Source organism: Schistocerca americana, chromosome 4 (assembly GCF_021461395.2).
Source record: "Schistocerca americana isolate TAMUIC-IGC-003095 chromosome 4, iqSchAmer2.1, whole genome shotgun sequence".
NCBI lineage: Eukaryota > Metazoa > Arthropoda > Insecta > Orthoptera > Acrididae > Schistocerca > Schistocerca americana.
Window position 1 is genome coordinate 444900458 of NC_060122.1, and position 20496 is coordinate 444920953.

Below are 20496 nucleotides of genomic sequence, written 5' to 3' on the forward strand. Positions count from 1 at the left end.
TTTCAGTGGCCCAAAAACTGAATGCCAGAGTGCAGGCGGGTGCATTGCATCAAAGATAAAATACCAGCACTCAGCCCAGTGCACCATACTGAAGAGGGAACACCTAAGAACATTTTTAGTGGGAGCGGACCACTGAGGGAACACCTGGAATGGCATCAGACTGGAAACAGAATGCCAGCACACAGACATGCACTCTGGGCCAAAGAAGCAGTCCCTACGAACATTGCTAGCAGGAGCAGATGACAGACGGAACATCTGGAATGAACCATGGAGGAAATCTGTAGGTACAAATATTTGACCCATTCCACTCAACAAGCAGTTTCAGACAGCACCTGATGAAGACAACAAGTCATGCTGTCGAAATATCATACAAGAATGACACATATTAGGCAGAATTCCTGACACATCAAGTTGTCAGGACAAAACTACTTTTATGGCATTTGTTGATTTAGAAAAATCTTTTGATAATGTGATTGGAAATTCTGAAGTTATCAGGAATAAAATATAGGTAATGAAAAGTTATCTTTAGCTTGTACAGAAAGCAGACTGCTTGTTAATAGTTTAAAGACATGAAAAGAAAGCAGTAGGTAAGAAGGGATTGTAGCCTATCCCTGATGTTCCAGCTCTATTAGCAATGAGTAGTAACGGGAATTAAGGAGAAATTTGAAAAAAGAATTAAAATTCAGAGAGACAAAACATAAATTTAAGGTTTGACATTGTAATCCTGTGACAGACAGCAAAGGATATGGAAGATCAGTTTAACAGAATACAAAAATATTCTGATTAGAAAAGTGGCTGTAAACAAATAAATAGCAGCACATCTTTAAATTCTTAATGGAATACATATCAAAAAGATATGCTGAACACTAATGAAGGTGGCATATTAAATGTGGCAAAGAACTCAAGTATGTCTAACAAGATGAATATAAATGAATTTGAAGGTGTCAAAGATGGGCAAAAATTATTAGTCAAGTGTTTATCTTAGTCATCCACATCAAGTACCAAAATTATGGGAAAGCAAGCTTGGAAAAATATTGTGTGTAAATTCTTTGATCGTGCCACAGCGATGTCACGAGATTTCAATATGTTAGCTATTTACAAGGAGAGAGATGTTTGAAGCATCGTAGTCTATTAAAATTAAACAATAATTTAAGATGTTAACAGGAACAACAAAATTATCAGAAACTACCTTAGCAATCAACAGCAAACATTTAGTTCTATGAGGAAAATGAAGATGACCTAGTAAACAATATTTGTTTTTATGAAGTAGTGATATGGGTATGAATTTGGAACGGAAGTTAACTAGTTATCAGAAATCAGTATGTTACCCTGAATTGTAAGAAGCAGTCAGAAGAAAAAGCGGCATCCAGACTACATCAAGAATGTATGATAGGACTGTTACTGTTCATGATGTATCTAAACAGAAGGGTACACAACATTTTCTGCTCTCTTCTTTGCATATGATGCAATGGTATTCTGAGAAACTACCAGAAAATTATTAACAAACGCATGAAGACTTTTTTGATATTAAGCATTTGGTATAGTTACTGGCAGCTGATCACCAATATGAATAATTATATTGTAATGCACGAAAATATCTAACATTGTCTTACAACGTATCGGGTGATCAGTCACTGCAATCAATCAAGGAGTTGCTGTATTTCCTCAATATTCCAGTCAATGAAGGAAAATTTGAGGAAAAATTTGCGTAGCCATAAATTTTTGCACAGTGATAGGAGGAAGTGTCATAAACAACATAACAACATACTAAAAATCCTGACTGTTGGGTGTAAGCATGGGAGATAGGGGACTTTTAAAGGTTACTTTTTAAAGTTTTTCTTGAATAACTCTAAAGTGTAGCTTCAAGCAAGGATATTTCACAGTACAAAATTATACAACATTAAATTCCCTACAGAAGGTCTTTTTTTTCCTTAGGACTAATGATTTCCACGTGGAATTGGATAGAAAAATAGCAGATTATTAAAAATAGTGTTTTAAAGGTATAAAATTAATGTTTATTATTAAATCTGTATACCACATCTAAGTGCAATAGAACCATATTAAGTGATTTGTGTTCTGGGGGTGTAACAGGGTGGAAGAGCAAGGTGGAAGGTAGAAGTGTGATGGAGGATAGGTCACGAGATTGTGGTCATGCATTTCCCTCCTTTGTATGTCTGCAAACTGAAGAGCAAGCAAGTGATTCCCCACTCTCTCCACCACACTACATCACAAAGAGCAACTACAGGGCATTTTACAAAGTTGTCCAGGCCCTTCTGCAGCTCGTCTTACAAATCAATCACTGGAGAAGCTTTGTGCAGATGTGCCGAGAGATGTTTATTTTCCACAAGACATGGTAACACTACAAAGAATACAGATTTGAGTTACTAATAACATAACACAAGAAATGCTTACGACAGAATGTATGTAAATCCCTGCATACTGTTCTACACTGCTAGAGGTAAACTGATTCTCAGTCACCCTACACAACAGCTGCAGCATTCTTCTTGGAAAGGCAACTACCCCTCTTTAAGCACACAATTGCTGTACAATTTCCAGTTTACACACTATACCTCCCCAGCATTTCCAATTCAGTTCTGTCATGTGAATAAACAAAACAACTTCATTGAGCTTGTGTTTATCCAGTGGAGTTACTTTTAGTTTATTAAGTGATTACTTGTTTGCAGTTTTTAAGCAAGCTATTACATAAAAAATTTCCACAGCTGTAGCTGTCAACTGTTTACCTCACTGAAGAGACTGCTGCAAGTGAAACATGCTGCCTGTATGTATTCGACTACGCTTATTTCATTTGTGTCCACTGTCAATGGCTAGAACTCTTTGCAGCATGAGGTGCATCAAACACATCACTCCAGCCTCAGCTCTCCCAACACCTGAAGAAGTTCAGAGGCTCGAATTGTACCACTCTATAATAGGAGGAGGTCACCTAGGCATTACGGAACATCAGATATTTCAACATAACGCATTACAACAGATTACTGCTTTAAACTTTTGGTCATTCATTAATTCACCAACAAGGGAGTATAACAAGATTACATGGATCTGCAACATGCTGTCAATGACAGGCAGCCATAAGATGCCATATTTACCAATCCAGCCCTTTCCCAATAACAATATATAGGTCAGTGTCGACATCACACAAATTAAGCACTTTCAGCCATTTTTTTATAGGGACATCTTTTACATAAAATCTTCCTTAACAACTGCAAATAGATACTCATTTATAAATTGAAAATAACTCCACTATATAAGCATGAGCTCAGGAAAGTTATTTTGTCCACTTACATAACAGAGCTAGACAGGAATTCTGGGGAAGTATAGTCTGACTGTAAACTAAAAACCAAACAGCACTCATGGTGGACGAAGTTATCTTTCCCAGAAGAACACTACAACTGCCATACACTATGACTAAGAATCAATTTCCCTCCTAGCAGTTAAGAAGAGTGTGCAGAGATTTACACAGAATGTGTTCATATGCTTTTCTCAGATTTGTATTATAACTAATTCCTGTCTGTATTCAATCCAATATTAACACACTCCCCCGGAGTGTCTGCACATTGTATCAGTGATCCAAAAGCCGAGTGATGGAAGGGGCAGTATAAATTTGTGAAATAATCTGCAGTGGTTTTTTGTGCTGTAGTGGGGTAGAAAGAGTGGGGCGACAGAAGCTCGCACTTCCATTCACAGATATACAAAGGAGAGAAGTGCATGATCACCATCTGGCTACCCAACTTCTCTCACACTTCTTTCCTACCCCCCCTCCCCCCTCTTTCCCACCCTGTTACACCCCCTGAACACAATGAATCCCTTAATAAGATACTACTGCACATTTAATATTTGTCCACAACTCAATTCTTTTAATATTAAACATTAATTTTGTACTTTTAAAACAGTATTTAAATAATCTGTGATTCTTCATCCCTTGCAATACAGCCACTATTAGTCCCAGAGAAAAAAATGAATAGGACCTTTTTACAGGGAATTTAATGTAGTTTAATTTTGAGCTAGGAAATATTTTTCTTGAAAGTGCAGTTTTCAAGTCATTCTCAAAAAATTTTAAAAAGTGACCTTTAAATATCCTTTGGTCTTCATTGATTGGGCTATAGGTCATTTAATTCACAGGAACAACAGTTAACTGTATTATCATGGGTAAAATAATATGTAAGAGAATTTGTCTACCTAGAACCAAAAATAACAAGAAAGGGGGAAACGCGACAGTACTGTTAACAACCACAATAAGTATAAAAGACCTGCTGGACAAGGTCTGCAGTTTTCAGAGGCTATTCACTGATAATGAAGCTGAGGACAGAGAAATGGCATTGTTTGAAGATTATTTAAATAACGCAGGAATATCTGCAGATGACGACTGATTAGTACAAAGTACAGCAACATGTGCTCGCCGCACAATCTACAAATTAATCTCTCAAGCAACCAACCACCAAACCAGCACCGGCACCACCACCACCACCACCACGACAGCCACCATCACCTTGTATCGTTTCCCACTGCTGGAAGCGTTTGCTCGGAAAAAAAGCCTTTATATCTTCTCTGTTCTTCCCACAACTTCTCTGTTGCCACTGTGGGCCAATCTTATTCTCTCTCCTAAATCCTTTCTTCAATTTTTTTACCCCTTTGTCTCTTGCCTTCCATCTTTATCTTGCACTTCTTCCTAGACATCATGATTCATTCTCTTCGCAAGCCCATATGATTTAAACTTTTTCTTCCAATTTTCTCTATTACGGGTTCCTTATTTAATACTTTCATTCTTGTTTCCCATTTTTGTTACATCTAACTGACATCTCAAAAACTTCATTTCACTTGCTTGCCCATTACTTTTTTCCCTTGTTCTCTTGGCCCAGGTTTCAGCAACAAACAACAGAATTAGTATATAATATGTTTTGGGGAAGAATATAATAATTCCAATCCCAAAGAAAGCAGGTGTTGACAGATGTGAAAATTACCAAACTATCAGTTTAATAAGTCACAGCTGCAAAATCGTAACGCGAATTCTTTACAGACAAATGGAAAAACTGGTAGAAGGCGACCACGGGGAAGATCAGTTTGGATTCCATAGAAATGTTGGAACACCTGAGGCAATATTGACCTTACGACTTATCTTAGAAGAAAGATTAAAGAAAGGCAAACCTACGTTTCTAGCATTTGTAGACTTAGAGAACGCTTTTGACAATGTTAACTGGAATACTCCCTTTCAAATTCTGAAGGTGGCAGGTATAAAATACAGGGAGCGAAAGGCTATTTACAATTTGTACAGAAACCAGATGGCAGTTATAAGAGTCGAGGGGCATGAAAGGGAAGCAGTGGTTGGGAAAGGAGTTAGACAGGGTTGTAGCCTCTCCCCGATGTTATTCAATCTGTATATTGAGCAAGCAGTAAAGGAAACAAAAGAAAAATTCGGAGTAGGTGTTAAAATTCATGGAGAAGAAGTAAAATCTTTGAGGTTCGCCGATGACATTGTAATTCTGTCAGAGACAGCAAAGGACTTGGAAGAGCAGTTGAACGGAATGGACAGTGTCTTGAAAGGAGGATATAAGATGAACATCAACAAAAGCAAAACGAGGATAATGGAATGTAGTCAAATTAAATCGGGTGATGCTGAGGGAATTAGATTAGGAAATGAGACACTTAAAGTAGTAAAGGAGTTTTGCTATTTAGGGAGTAAAATAACTGATGATGGTCGAAGTAGAGAGGATATAAAATGTAGACTGGCAATGGCAAGGAAAGCGTTTCTGAAGAAGAGAAATTTGTTAACATCGAGTATAGATTTAAGTGTCAGGAAGCCGTTTCTGAAAGTATTTGTATGGAGTGCAGCCATGTATGGAAGTGAAACATGGACAATAACTAGTTTGGACAAGAAGAGAATAGAAGCTTTCGAAATGTGGTGCTACAGAAGAATGCTGAAGATAAGGTGGGTAGATCACGTAACTAATGAGGAGGTATTGAATAGGATTGGGGAGAAGAGAAGTTTGTGGCACTACTTGACTAGAAGAAGGGATCGGTTGGTAGGACATGTTCTGAGGCATCAAGGGATCACCAATTTAGTATTGGAGGGCAGCGTGGAGGGTAAAAATTGTAGAGGGAGACCGAGAGATGAATACACTAAACAGATTCAGAAGGATGTAGGTTGCAGTAGGTACTGGGAGATGAAGGAGCTTGCACAGAATAGAGTAGCATGGAGAGCTGCATCAAACCAGTCTCAGGACTGAAGACCACAACAACATGTTTTGGGGATACCTTACTTCTTTGGGAAATTTCTTTGTTCCATATATGATTCCTCTCATACCCCCCATAAAGTTATCTGTGGATTTTATATCATTGTCATTTCTTCCACTTTCCTCTGCTGCATTCCTCAGGTTCTTGAAAGTTTCCACAATTTTCACCTGTTCTTCACCTCTGAGTGACTCTTCTTGCCAAAGGTCTAGCCTTTTCCTCTTGTTCTGACGATCAGCCCACATTATTTTACATTGAATTTTAGTATAAACATCTTGTACAACTTCTTCAGAAATATGTATTTGCTCCAGCACTTCCTCCTTGTTGTTACACAATAACATCAAATTACAAGCAAACAACCTTGCTATCACCCTGCTTCCTAAATACGAGGGTTGAATAAAAAATAATGCCTCCACCTGTGTTAATTGGGTTTGGATGGGAATATTTTAACAAATCAAATGCAGAAATAATCCTTAGAGTGTGATCTTTAATTGCCAATATTCATTTTTCCACATAATCACCAGTCAATTGGATACATTCCTGCCAACAATGAACAAGTCTTCTGAAGCCACCATCGAAGAAGTCGACACTGTGTTTCCGCAACCACAGTTTCACAGTTCTCTCAACGTCTTCATCTGAAGCATAATGATGTCCTCGCAGATCATCTTTCATTATTGGGAACAGATGGAAGTCAGAAGGCGCTAAATCTGGACTGTACGGAGGATGCCGTACGGTGGCGAGATTCAGTCTCTGAAGTTCTGCTGTGCTGATAAGTGAAGTGTGTGGTTTGGCATTGTCATGCTGCATGAAAACATTTCCCTTTTCCTTTCGGACCCTTGTTAGCCATTGTTTCAGAGTTCGCAGCGTTGTGATGTAACACACTAAATTTATTGTTGTTCCAAAATCAAGGGAATCGACATGGATAACGCCATCTGTGTCCCACAACACTGTGGCCATGATTTTTCCAGCTGACGGTTGCATCTTGAATTTCTTTTTCTGGGGCAAGTCTTTGTGTCGATATTCCATAGACTGACATTTTGTCTCCGGGTCATAATGGTGTACCCAAGTTTCGTCTCCTGTCACAACTGAATGGAGAAAGGCATCACTTTAATTCTTGTAACATGAGAGGAGTTCCTGGCAAATTTCGAGTCTGTGCACTTTCATTTCAGGAATCAGCATCTGGGGTACCCATCATGCACAGATCTTCCGATAGCCGAGCAAAGCAATAATGTTACCCACACATTTTTGCAAAATACCACTGTGCTTGCAATTTCTCTCTGAGTGATACGACGATCGTCCTGAATCAGTCTGTCAACATTTTGCTTGTGAAACTTGGTGGTTGCTGTCACAGGACGTCTAACTCTTTGTCTGTCATGCAGGTCAGATGTTCCCGCCTCTACATCTTGAAACTTACTTGCCAAACAACGCACAGTACTCAACATCAACACAATCACCATAAACTGCTTTCATTCTCTGACGTATCTCCTTTAGGCTGACACCTTCTGTTGTCAAGTATTCAATGACTGCATGTTGCCTGAATCACGTTGACCAACCATCTGCGCAGGGTTCCATGCTTTACTCTGTAACAACAACTGTTCAATGCTAAGGCTTCCCATCAAATGGAGCTGTAAAGAAAAGGCTACAGAACAAGCCAGTACCTGCCGCATACTGATGCTGCCAACTATTGAAGAGTTACAAGGGTGGAGACATTACTTTTCAGTCAACCCTCGTATCTAGCCACTTGTGCAATTTAACAGATAGCACTGCGGAATGCAATGGAGATACCCTTCCTTATAAGATGCTGTTTTTGCGATCCTGTTCTGTCCCCTCAAATTCTCAAACAAATTAAACTTCCCTGATAGAACCATTTCATCATCAGTAAAATCAGCTATTCTACCCCTTTTTCTTCATCCTTCCAAACTGTGTCGTACACTTCCACCAATTTCAAGAAGACTATTGACTAGCTCTCCCATACTCAGTGTGGTGTTCCAGCAATTGTCTCACTTCAAATATGACATATACTGTGGACTTTCCTAGTCTGAAACCATACTGTTATTTTCTCAGCTGCTATTCCACTGTTCTATATCCTTATTATAGCTAAATGAAATGTAACTGATTTAATTACACAAAGAGCCACTATACTGTTTCATACACCACCGTTGATCAATCACCAGTTTGTCAGAACTGAAGTATACAACAGAATCCACATGCAGCGACTATATTAATTCAAGGGTTTCTTTCAAGTAAATAAAATTATTAAGTTTTCATACTGCAGCTATAACCTATCCACCAATGATGATGTTTGATACTGACTTTATTAAAACTGGAATGAATTTGAATAAAATTAGCAAATTACATGGAATATGATGACATTCAGCTGTTGGGCGGCCAGGGATAAACTGGATAATACCACAGTACTGGAATCCATACAGGAAGCATGTCACAAATGCTTGGTGAACCTATACATAGCAACTATTCATCAGTCGTAGATCCTCACCAAGCTCGAGAAACAGAAGAGGCATGGAAAATTCAATATATATCAGAAAACAACATGTATTGGTATTCTGTACTTTTTCCATAATCAGAAGTGATGGAGGGAAGTAGCGACCTCTGTAAGTTTTGACCAGACAGTAGTGAAATATCATTGCTAAAATTACTAAATACTAACATGAAATACTTCAACACACAAGACATTTTGCTAAGGAAGATAGGAACTTATCGCAACAAGTCAATACCAGCTGACTTCTAAAGACTTCTCCACATCAAGCAACTCTCACAAAAAATGCCACATTATAGTGTATGCGTAAAACTAAACATTCTCCCAGCTTTCAACAGAATAAAGTAGTAGTATAATGATGCAGAAACATTATTAACCCTTTGCCACACACTGTACAGTACAGAGTACACCAAACTTAATTAAACAATCATATAACCACCCACAAAGGAAAGTAGCAAGTACTTCAAGTTGTCGATAGATAGCACCATTGAGGATGCCGTTCTTCTCAGTTAGCACACATAATGGCATGAAGAAGGTTGTCTATTGAGCAGCATGTAAAATGTGTGCACCTTTTCTTAGTTACAAACAATTTATCCTAAATCCAATGGTGAATGTCAGAAGAATTTGGACCACCTGCAGCCCACTGGGACACAATCACTCAAATAAACAAGCAGTTTGATGAAAGTGCTAGTGCTGTGAATCCCAAACACACCAGCCAGTAGAGAACAGCAACCTGTCCTGAGAAATTGAGGTCTACCAACCATTTGTGAGTCCTGCTGAACATATCAAAGACAAATCTGCAAAGAATTTTGTGAGACTTGAAGCTGACATCATACCATCAAAGACTTATTCTGCACTTAACAAGGACAACTTCAACAGGAGGCTTTAGTCTGCTGAGATAATGCTTCCCAAGTTTCTGGAGGACCCTTACCTCATGCAGTTTACAGTCTGGACTAATTAGAGCACATTCCATCACCAGGATCGGTGAACAGATACAATTGTGAATTTTGACAAAGAAAGAACCCCAGTGTCATCAGTGAATATGATTTCTGCCTTTGTAGCTGCTCGGTCAATGTGCCTGATTGCTATGTTGAAGGTCCAGGTTCAATTCCCAGACGGGTTAGAGAATCACCATCGACGCAGTAGTTGCCAAAGTGGCAGCAAATACAAAAACTTGTACTAGGCAGATGAACAATACCATATAGCGTCTCCCAGCCAATAATGCCATACAATTATTTCATTTCCTGTCCCTGGGAGTAATAATGCAGGGCAGCGCTACATACAAAGTACCGATTGACCCATTGTTCCTGGAAGGTTGCATCACGGAGGAACCTGCCTTGAGTTAAATACGGGTGCCTGTCATCCAAGAACTTCAGACTAGATCAGGCATTCATGAACTGAGATGGCAGCAAGATGGTGCTCCACCACACTTCGCCAACACTGTTTGGGAGTTCTTGCATGAAGTGCTTCCTCAGCAGTGGATTGGTCATTGAGTACCTGTGGCATGGCCAGCCCTATCACCTAACTTTGTCTCACTGGCCTTTTTTTCTTAGCAGTTACATTACAGATGAGATGTACACTATCCCACTACCATTGAGTAGCATTTGCATGACGCAAATTTTCGGGAGTTCAAGAATGTTCTGGTGGTGGAAAAAGGCATGTGAAAACATTTCTGTGGAAAATCTATTAGTGTGTCATAACAATTACTGGCATTTGTGTGTTATACGACTCTTCTAGCCCTTACTAGCATTCAACGATAAAATTAAATTATACTCAAAAACTGCCTAACTAAGTCTGACAAACACCTGTAGTTCACCAATTACAAATGTAGATATCCAAGAAAACAAATTGTTGAAAATGTGACAGCTGTTTGTAGTTAACGTTTCAGCCAGCAGACACAAAGAGACCACCCATCAGTTTAGCTTAGTCCTTTCTTGAGAACCATGTGCTGCCTGTTTTGTAGGTATGTGCAGAGCCTTATCAAGTGCATCCTGACAGCTTACTGGCAACTGTCCATCCCCCTCCCTACCAATTTAACCTACAGTTAAAAAGTTATTTTAGTCTACCTATTACAGCACACTACAGATTTTATACAACTCTATTTTGTGAAGTGGTTGTCATGTGGCATTGTATGTATCACCATCTATTCAATTGCCTGTTGGAGGGAAAGGGGAAATGAGGGAGATACAATTACTATCAACTGCTCCTAAATTAGTACCTCCGCAACAAACAAATGTCAAAGCCGAAACTCAAAAAGACAAGCATTCTTGTTGGTTGCACGAAAAATATCACGATCTGGATTTTCATGAGCATTTTAAGAATTGCAAGTCTAACACATAAGAACCAATTTTGAAGCTCTTTTCATCAATACTTACTTTAGATCTAACTTACAGTGTTGCGATTTGGGACATTTCTGCAAGGAAACCTAACTACGGAACATGTAAACCTATAAATTCATTGCAGGGGGGAGAGAAAAGTCCAATATGGAGTGATGCACATCTCACTATCTAAGAAAGCCATATATGGGTTAGGCTATATACATTTAAGCTAGTGTGAAATGTGGGTGTCAATGACGTTATGTCTACATTTTCTGACACATTGGTATTGTGGAAAGAAACTGCCACACTAGCTTCTTGGACAGACATCATCATTGTTCAAACTGCAAATGTGAGTCATGAGACCAATACTTTTTTCACATCCAAGGCAATGAGGTTAAATAATATTCTTTTCTCTTAGGCTTTGAAAGTAGGTCATAAGTCTGTCAGTACCTAGCATAACATAATGTAACTGTCCTATTTAATGTGGACTAAAATAATTAGGCTTGTCATCTCTTACTTGCTTGGTAGCCTACCCTAAAAAATTTAAATATTCAGTATCATTCCACCCAACCCAGGCTGTTAAGATGGATGTATGGCAATAAAGAAAATTGTAATGCACGATGTGTACTACTAAGTAGACTACTGAACTGTGTTGGAATACTGTGTACTACTGATGCAAAAACTTATGATTCCACGATTACCAACTAAGTAACAAAATGATAGGGGCCAACTGTACATGTAACATAGGATGCAATTGCAAATATTGACTCATAGAACACCTTTACAAACAAGTGTCTCATTCAGGATGAGAGTGTACATTAAAAAGAAAGAACAAACATGATGTGATGCAGCCTTATTATGTAGACTGATATGGATGTCTATGCACCTATGAGACACTGAATTTGCAGTCATAACATTCCTTAGTGGAGGATGTGACACATTTTAAAGTAGCGAACTTACAAAGTGGATAAAACGAAGATGAAGATAATATATCAAACCACTACTTTGCTTTTGGTGGCTTCCATAATCAAAAAATAACAAGTGTCCTAGTAACTGTTCACTTACCTTTGCGTTCTCATATCTGTGATTTGATGAAACCATCTCTATCAAAACTGACACTTGCAACACAGACCCCGATACCACCCGTTTATGTCCCTGTACACCTGCATCCAGAGCCATAAACCTGGACTACGCCTACTCACTAAAATTAGGTTGCCGGCATGGTCTCAAACGTCATTCTTATATCTAAATTGTTACTGACCGCTTGAATATTAAACACTGTAAATAACTACTGTGTTGGTGTAAACAACCTGTAACACTCCGACATCACTCATAGCGCACCTACTACTACTTTACTGTGTATTTCCCCACCGACAACTTTCTTTGGCAGCCATTGCCACCCAGCCACAGTTGTACATACCACTGCATGATTTTGATTGGCCATTGTGTGAAATATTATATAAACCTACTTCTTTGGCCGTTCTTGCCAGAGATACTATTCGTGAACTGCCAGTGGATTGTGTTCTGCTAGCTTGGCGTTCTAGTGGGCAACATGGCTGATACATTGATTGATTTGGAGATGGCACCAACAGAAAGTGCACCGGAAATTGTAGATCATAATGAAGAGGAGTAAGTGGAATTTGTGATATTAGTCTGACTCGCGTTATGAGAATGTTAAGTGCATAAAATATATTACAGTTATTCAGAGACTAGGCGTATATGGCACAAAACAACGCACCGAATTGTGCAACGTTGAAGTAATCTTTCAGTTTTCCCGACCGCTCTCTAATTTGTGAATCGTTCAGGAGAAAAGTCAGCTTACTAAAACTGTCTGGAAAAAGTACTGTCTATTGCTCAGTCGATGTTGTTTCGTTGTAATGCTGTTACCAGCTGAGAGACGAGTGTCGAGGATCAATGTAGAGTTACGTAGTTGTATGCTGTAATGTTGTAATAGTAACTCCGTTTTAAAATTTGGTTATTACTCAAAATCAGAAATCCTGGGGGTGTACTGTAGATATTGGCAGCCTTTTTTGGTAATCACGGTCCTTCGGCAGTAACAAAATCCCTCAAGAAAACAGAATTTACACGTAGTTTTAGCTAAAGTTGAATTTCACGTTATGTAGAACAGACGTAAATGTACTCTGTCCAGTAACCTTTTTTTTTTCCCACGCCACAAAAACTGCATTCGCCGATAATTAATCATAAGCCTGTGTAAAATGTATAGAAGTAGGCCTAGTTAGGCAAATTTATTTTTTTTTTAAATTCTGTACCTTGCATGATGATAGACAAAGAAATACTATTGGAAGAAAAAACATTGCTGTGGTGTGATGTATAAGCGTGTTATTTGATCAGGTGTTCGTTCCATAGGGCGGATGTGGGCGGTATGAAAGAATATTTGTGAGTGTTCAGCACTTCTCATAAAATTGAGTCTGATTTATTAACAGTGTACTCACCAATTATAAAAATGAGGGAATAGTTGTCAGTTTTGTTCCCTTCCATACCCCCCCCCCCCCCCCCCCCCCGCAATGCTGTCATCAGTATGGTTGTAAGTATTATGAATAGCCTGAACAGTTTCAAATGTTGGCAAAATACATTGACATTGCATTAAGAATACTCAAGAGTTATCTGAAACATTTAGTTTTCTAACAAAATAGGTTTCATAAAACAGTTTTCACACCTGTTTTTAACTTACTGCACCTAAATAGTTTCTTACCTTACTCACTAGTTGTTAATGCCCGTTCCATAATCCTCACCTTCGCACTTTATCCAAGACATGTTTTACCAGCTTCTAAGTGTTGTGAAAATGTCACAATTAGTAAATTACCTATAGTTTGTGTGGCGCGCGCGCGCGCGCGCACACACACACACACACACACACACACACACACACACACACACACATTTCGATATAAAGAGACAGCATGAAACTTAACCAGAAGAAGTGTTAGAGCTGCAGCTGTTAACTGTATTTGAGGAATGCTTATGCTTTCTTTCAGCACTTCACTCATTTGATACTTTTTTTTGCCTCATTTGGTCTTTCTCATTATAGTCTTTATTAGGCATTAATTATTGACTCCAGGCCTTCATTTCTCAATTGATTAATCCATCTGTTCTTTGTCAGTACCCTTTAACAACATGCTTCAAAGAGTTATAATCACAGATTAGAAACCATATTTCAGGCTATTAATGCAATAGTGGCCTAACCCACATTTTTGGAAAAAATGAGATATTCACACAGAACATCACTTAACTCTCTACCATTACACCAGACGTGTATTTGGACATCATGGACAATGTGGTAGTGTCAGATGTTGTTTATGCACCACGCAGTGCCATACGAAACGCAGTGCAATAGTGACTTATACCGCTGAACGGTCATTAGTGTGTGTGTACTAAGGAACAACATGTGCAGTAGCCCCGGTGACAATGTCAAAGCCACATTGCAACATAGGGATAGTGTTATATTCCCTTGTTGGACTCGTACGATTTTATATGGACACTGGTGCGGATAAGGAACATTTCCATTTCAGACCTATTTGAATTGGACACTACGACCGATGCCTTAGATGTGGAATGTGCACCTAGCCGATTCAGCCAGCATGTAAGTGGTACAGCGGATGAGTTACGTGTCATCTTAGCAGAGCCCAATCTGCCCAATGCATGGAAGGATACCACACCCACTATGTCAATCGAGGACGTATCGGAGGGGATCGTAGCACTGGTACCATAATTACACTGCAGTGAGGAAGAAAATGAGTCTGGGATGCACACCTGTGCGTGGGTCGACAGAAGCGTCCGATCCCACACGTCTGCTTTGACCTGCGACATAAGGGTGTTGTCGTGTGTGACGTCATGACGGCACAGAGTTAGGTTTGTGAGTGTGGCGTGTTTGTAGATGTCGTCGTGTTGTGGTTTGTTGTGCTCTCTGGTGGTATGTTCAGGGTTTTCGTTTGTGTGGTGCAATGGGCTCAGTTTGCTTTTGCTCATTATCCAGAATTGTTAGTGTCGGCTGTGTTTGTAGTGTAATTCATTTCAGTGAGTTAACGATTTTGTGTGAAGGTTAATTTAGTGTTGTTCGCTGTACATCGTGTGGTAATTTTGCTCATTATCCAGAATTGTTCGAGTGTCGGCTGTGTTTGTAGTGTAATTCATTTCAGTGAGTTAACGATTTTGTGTGAAGGTTAATTTAGTGTTGTTCGCTGTACATCGTGTGGTAATTTTAGTAAAATTAATCTGTTGTTATTTATGTTCACGAATGGATATGATGGAGAAAATTAACAGTGCGCAGGTCAAGGGAAGTGTTCGATCCCAATGTGTGGCTGTGTATGTTGATATTGGTATCGAGAGATGTTTTTGAGCTATATAGGCCAAGGGAAGTGTTTGATCCTAACTTATGGGATCGGGAGCTGCTGTTGAGCTATATAGGTCAAGGGAAGTGTCCGATTCCAGATGATATTGTGTTTAGTGGTATTTGTGGAGTTTTGTGATGGTGGTTTTTTTTCGTCGTCTTGTGTGGTTTGTATGGGGGTGGGTGTGTAAATTTGTTTATATTTAGTTTGTCCCCACCCAAAAACACCCCATTTCCCGCGCTTGTCCCATTAGTGTCATTAGGCTTTTTGTGGAAAGTGTGTGTGTGTGTGTGTGTTTGTTTTTCGATTTATTTTCGTTCTCATAATGTGTACGTACCGACTTTGTATGCGCCATATTGGAATCGTGGTTTACGGTCGTTTCCGCCATATTTGTAACATCATGGGTCAAAGCAGACGGGCGGGATCGGACGCTTCCATATTTCCCTGTGCGTGCGGTACAGTCAAAGAGGAAAGTGATCAAAAGGGGAAGAATACATTAGCGTGAAGGGAAATGAAGTGCCAAAGAATTGTCCCACCCTCGGAGCATGCACATGTCAGAGGGAATGTGGTCAATATTTTTCACCTGAACACCAGCAACATCTGTTTGACTCATTCTATGCATTAAGTAGTTTCGAATTGCAGTCGGCACACACTTTTGCTATGGTGAAGGTAGTCCCTACGGCACACACACATTCCTCTGATATTACAGAGTTGCGATGAGTAACAACATGCCTATACCATTTCCAGAATGAAGAGGGAGTGGATGTGAAGGTGTGTAAAATGTTCTTTAAGAACATTTTGCAGGTATCAGATGGTAGGATTACAAGGGTTCTTTTGCACAAAGTGCAGCACCAGACCCCACCCATTGATAAGCGAGGCGCATGCCTTGCTAAAAACAAAACACCAATAGCGAAGACTGTTGCGGTAGAGAACTTCATAAAATGGTTTCCAGAATAACAGAGCCATAATGCACGAATGAATGAAACAGTGGATCGGAAGAATTTGTCACCAGACCTGAGCATGGGGAAGTTATACCATTTATATAAAGATGAGCATGATGATCCAATCTCATACTACATGTTTGGTCAGGTATTTAATACAAGATTTAATCTCTTCTTTCATTCTCCTGTAAGTGATTCCTGCCATAAATGTGACCTCTGTAACATCAAACATGCTGCAGCCGATACTGTGGAAGAGAAGGGGAAATGGGAACGTGAAAGAGTGTTACATCAACGAAAGGCCGAGAGCGTGCGGACGGGAATGCATTGCGATCCAGCAGAAGGGAGGCATCAAGACAGTGATGCGACCACGATTGCCTTTGATTTGATGAGGACTATACCGACACCGGTACTTAGTGACAGGTATCTGTTACTACAAGCGGCAATTATGGACATACTGCCTTGGAAGACACGATCTATGTACCAAGAAAGCTACCATGTATGTATGGAGTGAGGGCAAAGCATCCCGAGGACCACAAGAAATTGGATTGTCTCTCATGCATTACATTAAATATAACATCCAAACAAAATGACTGATTATCTGCTCAGATCAATGTGGCGGACAAAATCAGAATATAAAAATGGCCTTACTGTGTCAATTCATGGTTCTGCATGCAGACTTCACACCGAAAGTAATCCACCATAAATTCCTAATGAGTCGGAATTCATACCTACCATGTGACCAGGAATTCGGTATCATCACGAAGAACAGGAAATTTCACCCAAACATATACACACCCTCTCACTGGATGAATGTCATCATCACTTCACGAAAACAACCACCCTTCGGCACTATACCAATGACAAGGAATGATTTCATATCCACAGTACGTTTAGAGAGAAACATACGTAACCGTAAAATGTCGACACAAAATACCAGGGTGCAATGGCTCCATATTCAGTGGCTTCAGTATAAAGCACCCTCCCCCATATCATGTTTTATAAGTACTCCAATGAGCCAGATGTCCTGTTTGCTGATGTCAGTTTTGCTAAACGAGGGTCGAAAGTAATTGAGCCTCTGGACATACTATATCCCAATGGAAATGCTATTAGTGGATTGAAAAAGAATGATTTAATGACCTTGCCGCAATTCGTACCCCAGGTGTACCATGGTTATTACTGTAACTTGAAGACATCTGCACACCCGTGTAGTGACACCATTCCTGTAAATGATGAAACGAAAGATGAACATTAACACCTCATGTGTATCTTGCCCAATGTTTGACTACAGTGTGTAAAGCAATAGTGGCCTATCCCACACGTTTCGTGTATTATGGCCAAGTGTGCCGAAACTATAGTGGCCTAACCCACACAAAAAAAGGTCTAAAAACACTGTTACAGTTCACTCCATGTATAGCCAATTACTGGACGCCATAGCACGTTATGTATACCACAATCATTGCTATACGCCTCAATCACTACCGTACATATCAATTCTGCAAATGTCAGTATCTTCCAATGGCCATTCCCACAAACCAGCGTGCTGTGGGTTAGGCCACTATAGTACTGATAGCCTCATTTATGGCTGTTGCAATGCATGGACTAGTGTTAAAATAAAGCTAAATGTAGAGGAATGGGGGAGAGATGAGGTTTTAGGGATAGTACCTGTCTGTGAAGGCTGTAGTATGAGCTTCAGCACACTGAAAAAAGGGATTGCACATCACTGCAGATGTGCTGTCCACCTATTATCATCTGGGATTTTAATGATTAAACCATATCCCTTAACTTACATAGCTTAACTGCAGCTGTTGATACCAATAAACTATATAACTATGAAAAATGCATCCAAAACCCCCAACAACTCAGAAGTTCAAATACCCCATACTCACTACATCAGTTAAAACACAACCAGCATACCATTTTCAGCAATAAGACCGAACATCTACAGCAACTGTATGACAGACATCGTATCACCACCTATCTCAGAATGTAGTAATACACTCATGAACTTCACTGTCATATCCATTCCTAATAAATAAGCAATAACAAAAATTTAGACTTCTTTCTGCACAACAAGCACCAGACTAATCATACCTAACAAAAATGCCAAATATACAAACAAACAAAAACTCTTTAACTCATTGAAAACGCTTCGAGAACCCTTGTTATCGCACCAAGTACCTAAACTCAGATGAACCCAATACCACCCATTGAACTCAACACGTCCACATCCACCACCAGAAGACATCTTCAGATACAACTACACAATGTCTACAAACACAACTAACTCAAAAACTACATACCGTAGTGGCATTACATACCACAACACCATTGTGTCATGGGTCAAAACAGATAGTTCAAATTGGATGCTTCCACTGGCTCATTGCCCTCGCAACCAGATTCATCTTTTACCTTTGTTTCATTGTCATAATTTGACATTGCAGTCTAAATGTGTTTGGAAGCTAAAGTACTGAATCAGCATGTCTGATATTCAATGAAATACAACAGCAGTTTCAGTAGTTGTGGCCAGTATTCAAAACACACTTATCTAGGTCATCCAGATGACTGATAACTGAATAATACATTTTAAAACAAGCAGTTGGACATGGATTGGCTGCAGCAACATATCTTTGTTGTCATAACTCATGATGCTAATTACAGATATAAACAGGGTGTCCATAAAGTCCATTTACAACTTCAAAATTTTATTACAATGGCAGTTGTTGAAATATTTTAACAACATTTCTTTTATTGCAATCAGTGTTTATAAAAAGTTTTTTTGATACTGTTTAATAGACCTCTATATGGGCACCTTTAGTTGCACGAAGCACATAAAGACTGTACTCGATTTCTTGCCAAGTTCGCTGTAGTGTAGTGTTATCAGTGGTGGCAATGGCATTATGAGTCCTTTGCTGCTTCAAGTCAGCAATGTCCGTATCTGTGTCTGCTACATGATATCTTTTACATACCTCCATAAAAAAAAAAAATCCAACGGAGTGATATCTGGTGAATGCAGTGGCCAAGGAATTGGCCCATTCCTCCCAATCCATCTGCCTGGAAATGTTTCATTGAGGAACCAGTGAACATGCAGTCCCCAATGTGGTGTTGCACCGTCTTGCTAGAAAATGATAGTTGGTTGTAAGTCAATCAATTGTGGTGCTACACAGTGAGAATGTCAAGGTAAACATCTACAGTAATTGTTGATTCATTGAAGAAAAATGGACCAATTATTCGGTTGCACATGATTCCACACCACACACTCACTTTTGGACTATCCCAGTGAAGCTCGCTACTAATGTGGGGGTGTTCAGATTCCCAGATTCTCACACTGTGTCTGTTTAATATCCCAGAAACATGAAAAGTGGCCTTGTCACTGAAACAAACTCACTTGAGGAGTGCTTCATCCTCCAAAAGGCTTTCCAGCATGTTGAGTGGAGACTCTGTCCGTTTTGGCTTGTCATTTGGCTCAAGTGTCTGTAACAGTTGCGCTTTGTAAGCATACAACTGTAAGTTCTTGTGGAGGACCGTATGCACAGTTCAATGTGGTAGTTGCAACTGTCTGGCAGCAGTGTGGATGGGCTTCGTAGGTGAATGAGCGAAGACATTTAAAACGCGATCAATGTTTTCCTCGAATGTTTTTGGTCGCCTGCTCCTTCTCTTATCCAATACTGTCCCTGTCTCCATAAATTTTTTGTGCCATGCACGGACCGCAGGGTGTGATGGTGGATCTCTTCCGTACTTCATTCTGAAGTTTTGTTGAGTCTGAACGTCCGATTTTGTCTCAATAAACCGGGACACACATTGTGTCTTCTCTTGAGGAGTTGCCATTTTATAGAGATTCAGTTCCTTCCATCAACAGAGTATCTGAAACAAAATTTTAGTATATATAAAAACTTTAGTAAACAGTAATTACAATAAAAAAATTTTTGTTAAAATATTTCAACAACTGCCGCTATAATAAAATTTTGAAGTTGTAAAGGGGCTTTATGGACCCCCTGTATATATAATTTCAGATAATTTCAGAATGAAGAGAATTTACAATAAAATTTCCATGAATAAAATTAAGCATATTGAAATGGATGCTGCAGCTCATGCTCTGCCTCCTTTCTCTCCTCACCCTTTCCTCCGTACTTAACCCTTTATGCCTATAG

The 20496-nt window shown here is 39.4% G+C and overlaps 2 protein-coding genes across 2 annotated transcripts in view; one reads left to right on the forward strand and one right to left on the reverse strand.

Moving 5' to 3' along the window:
* LOC124614073 (cyclin-Y) overlaps positions 1–12507 on the reverse strand; it is a 69819-nt gene extending 57312 nt beyond the window's left edge. Inside the window, exon 1 of the mRNA XM_047142910.1 lies at positions 12124–12507. The gene's annotated coding sequence lies outside the window, so the exon portion shown is untranslated. The remainder of the gene's footprint in view (positions 1–12123) is intronic.
* Positions 12508–12552: 45 nt separating this feature from the next.
* LOC124614074 (dnaJ homolog subfamily C member 7) overlaps positions 12553–20496 on the forward strand; it is a 97789-nt gene continuing 89845 nt past the window's right edge. The window contains exon 1 of the mRNA XM_047142911.1: positions 12553–12687. Within this exon, the coding sequence (XP_046998867.1) occupies positions 12611–12687 (77 nt within the window). The 5' untranslated portion in view covers positions 12553–12610. The remainder of the gene's footprint in view (positions 12688–20496) is intronic.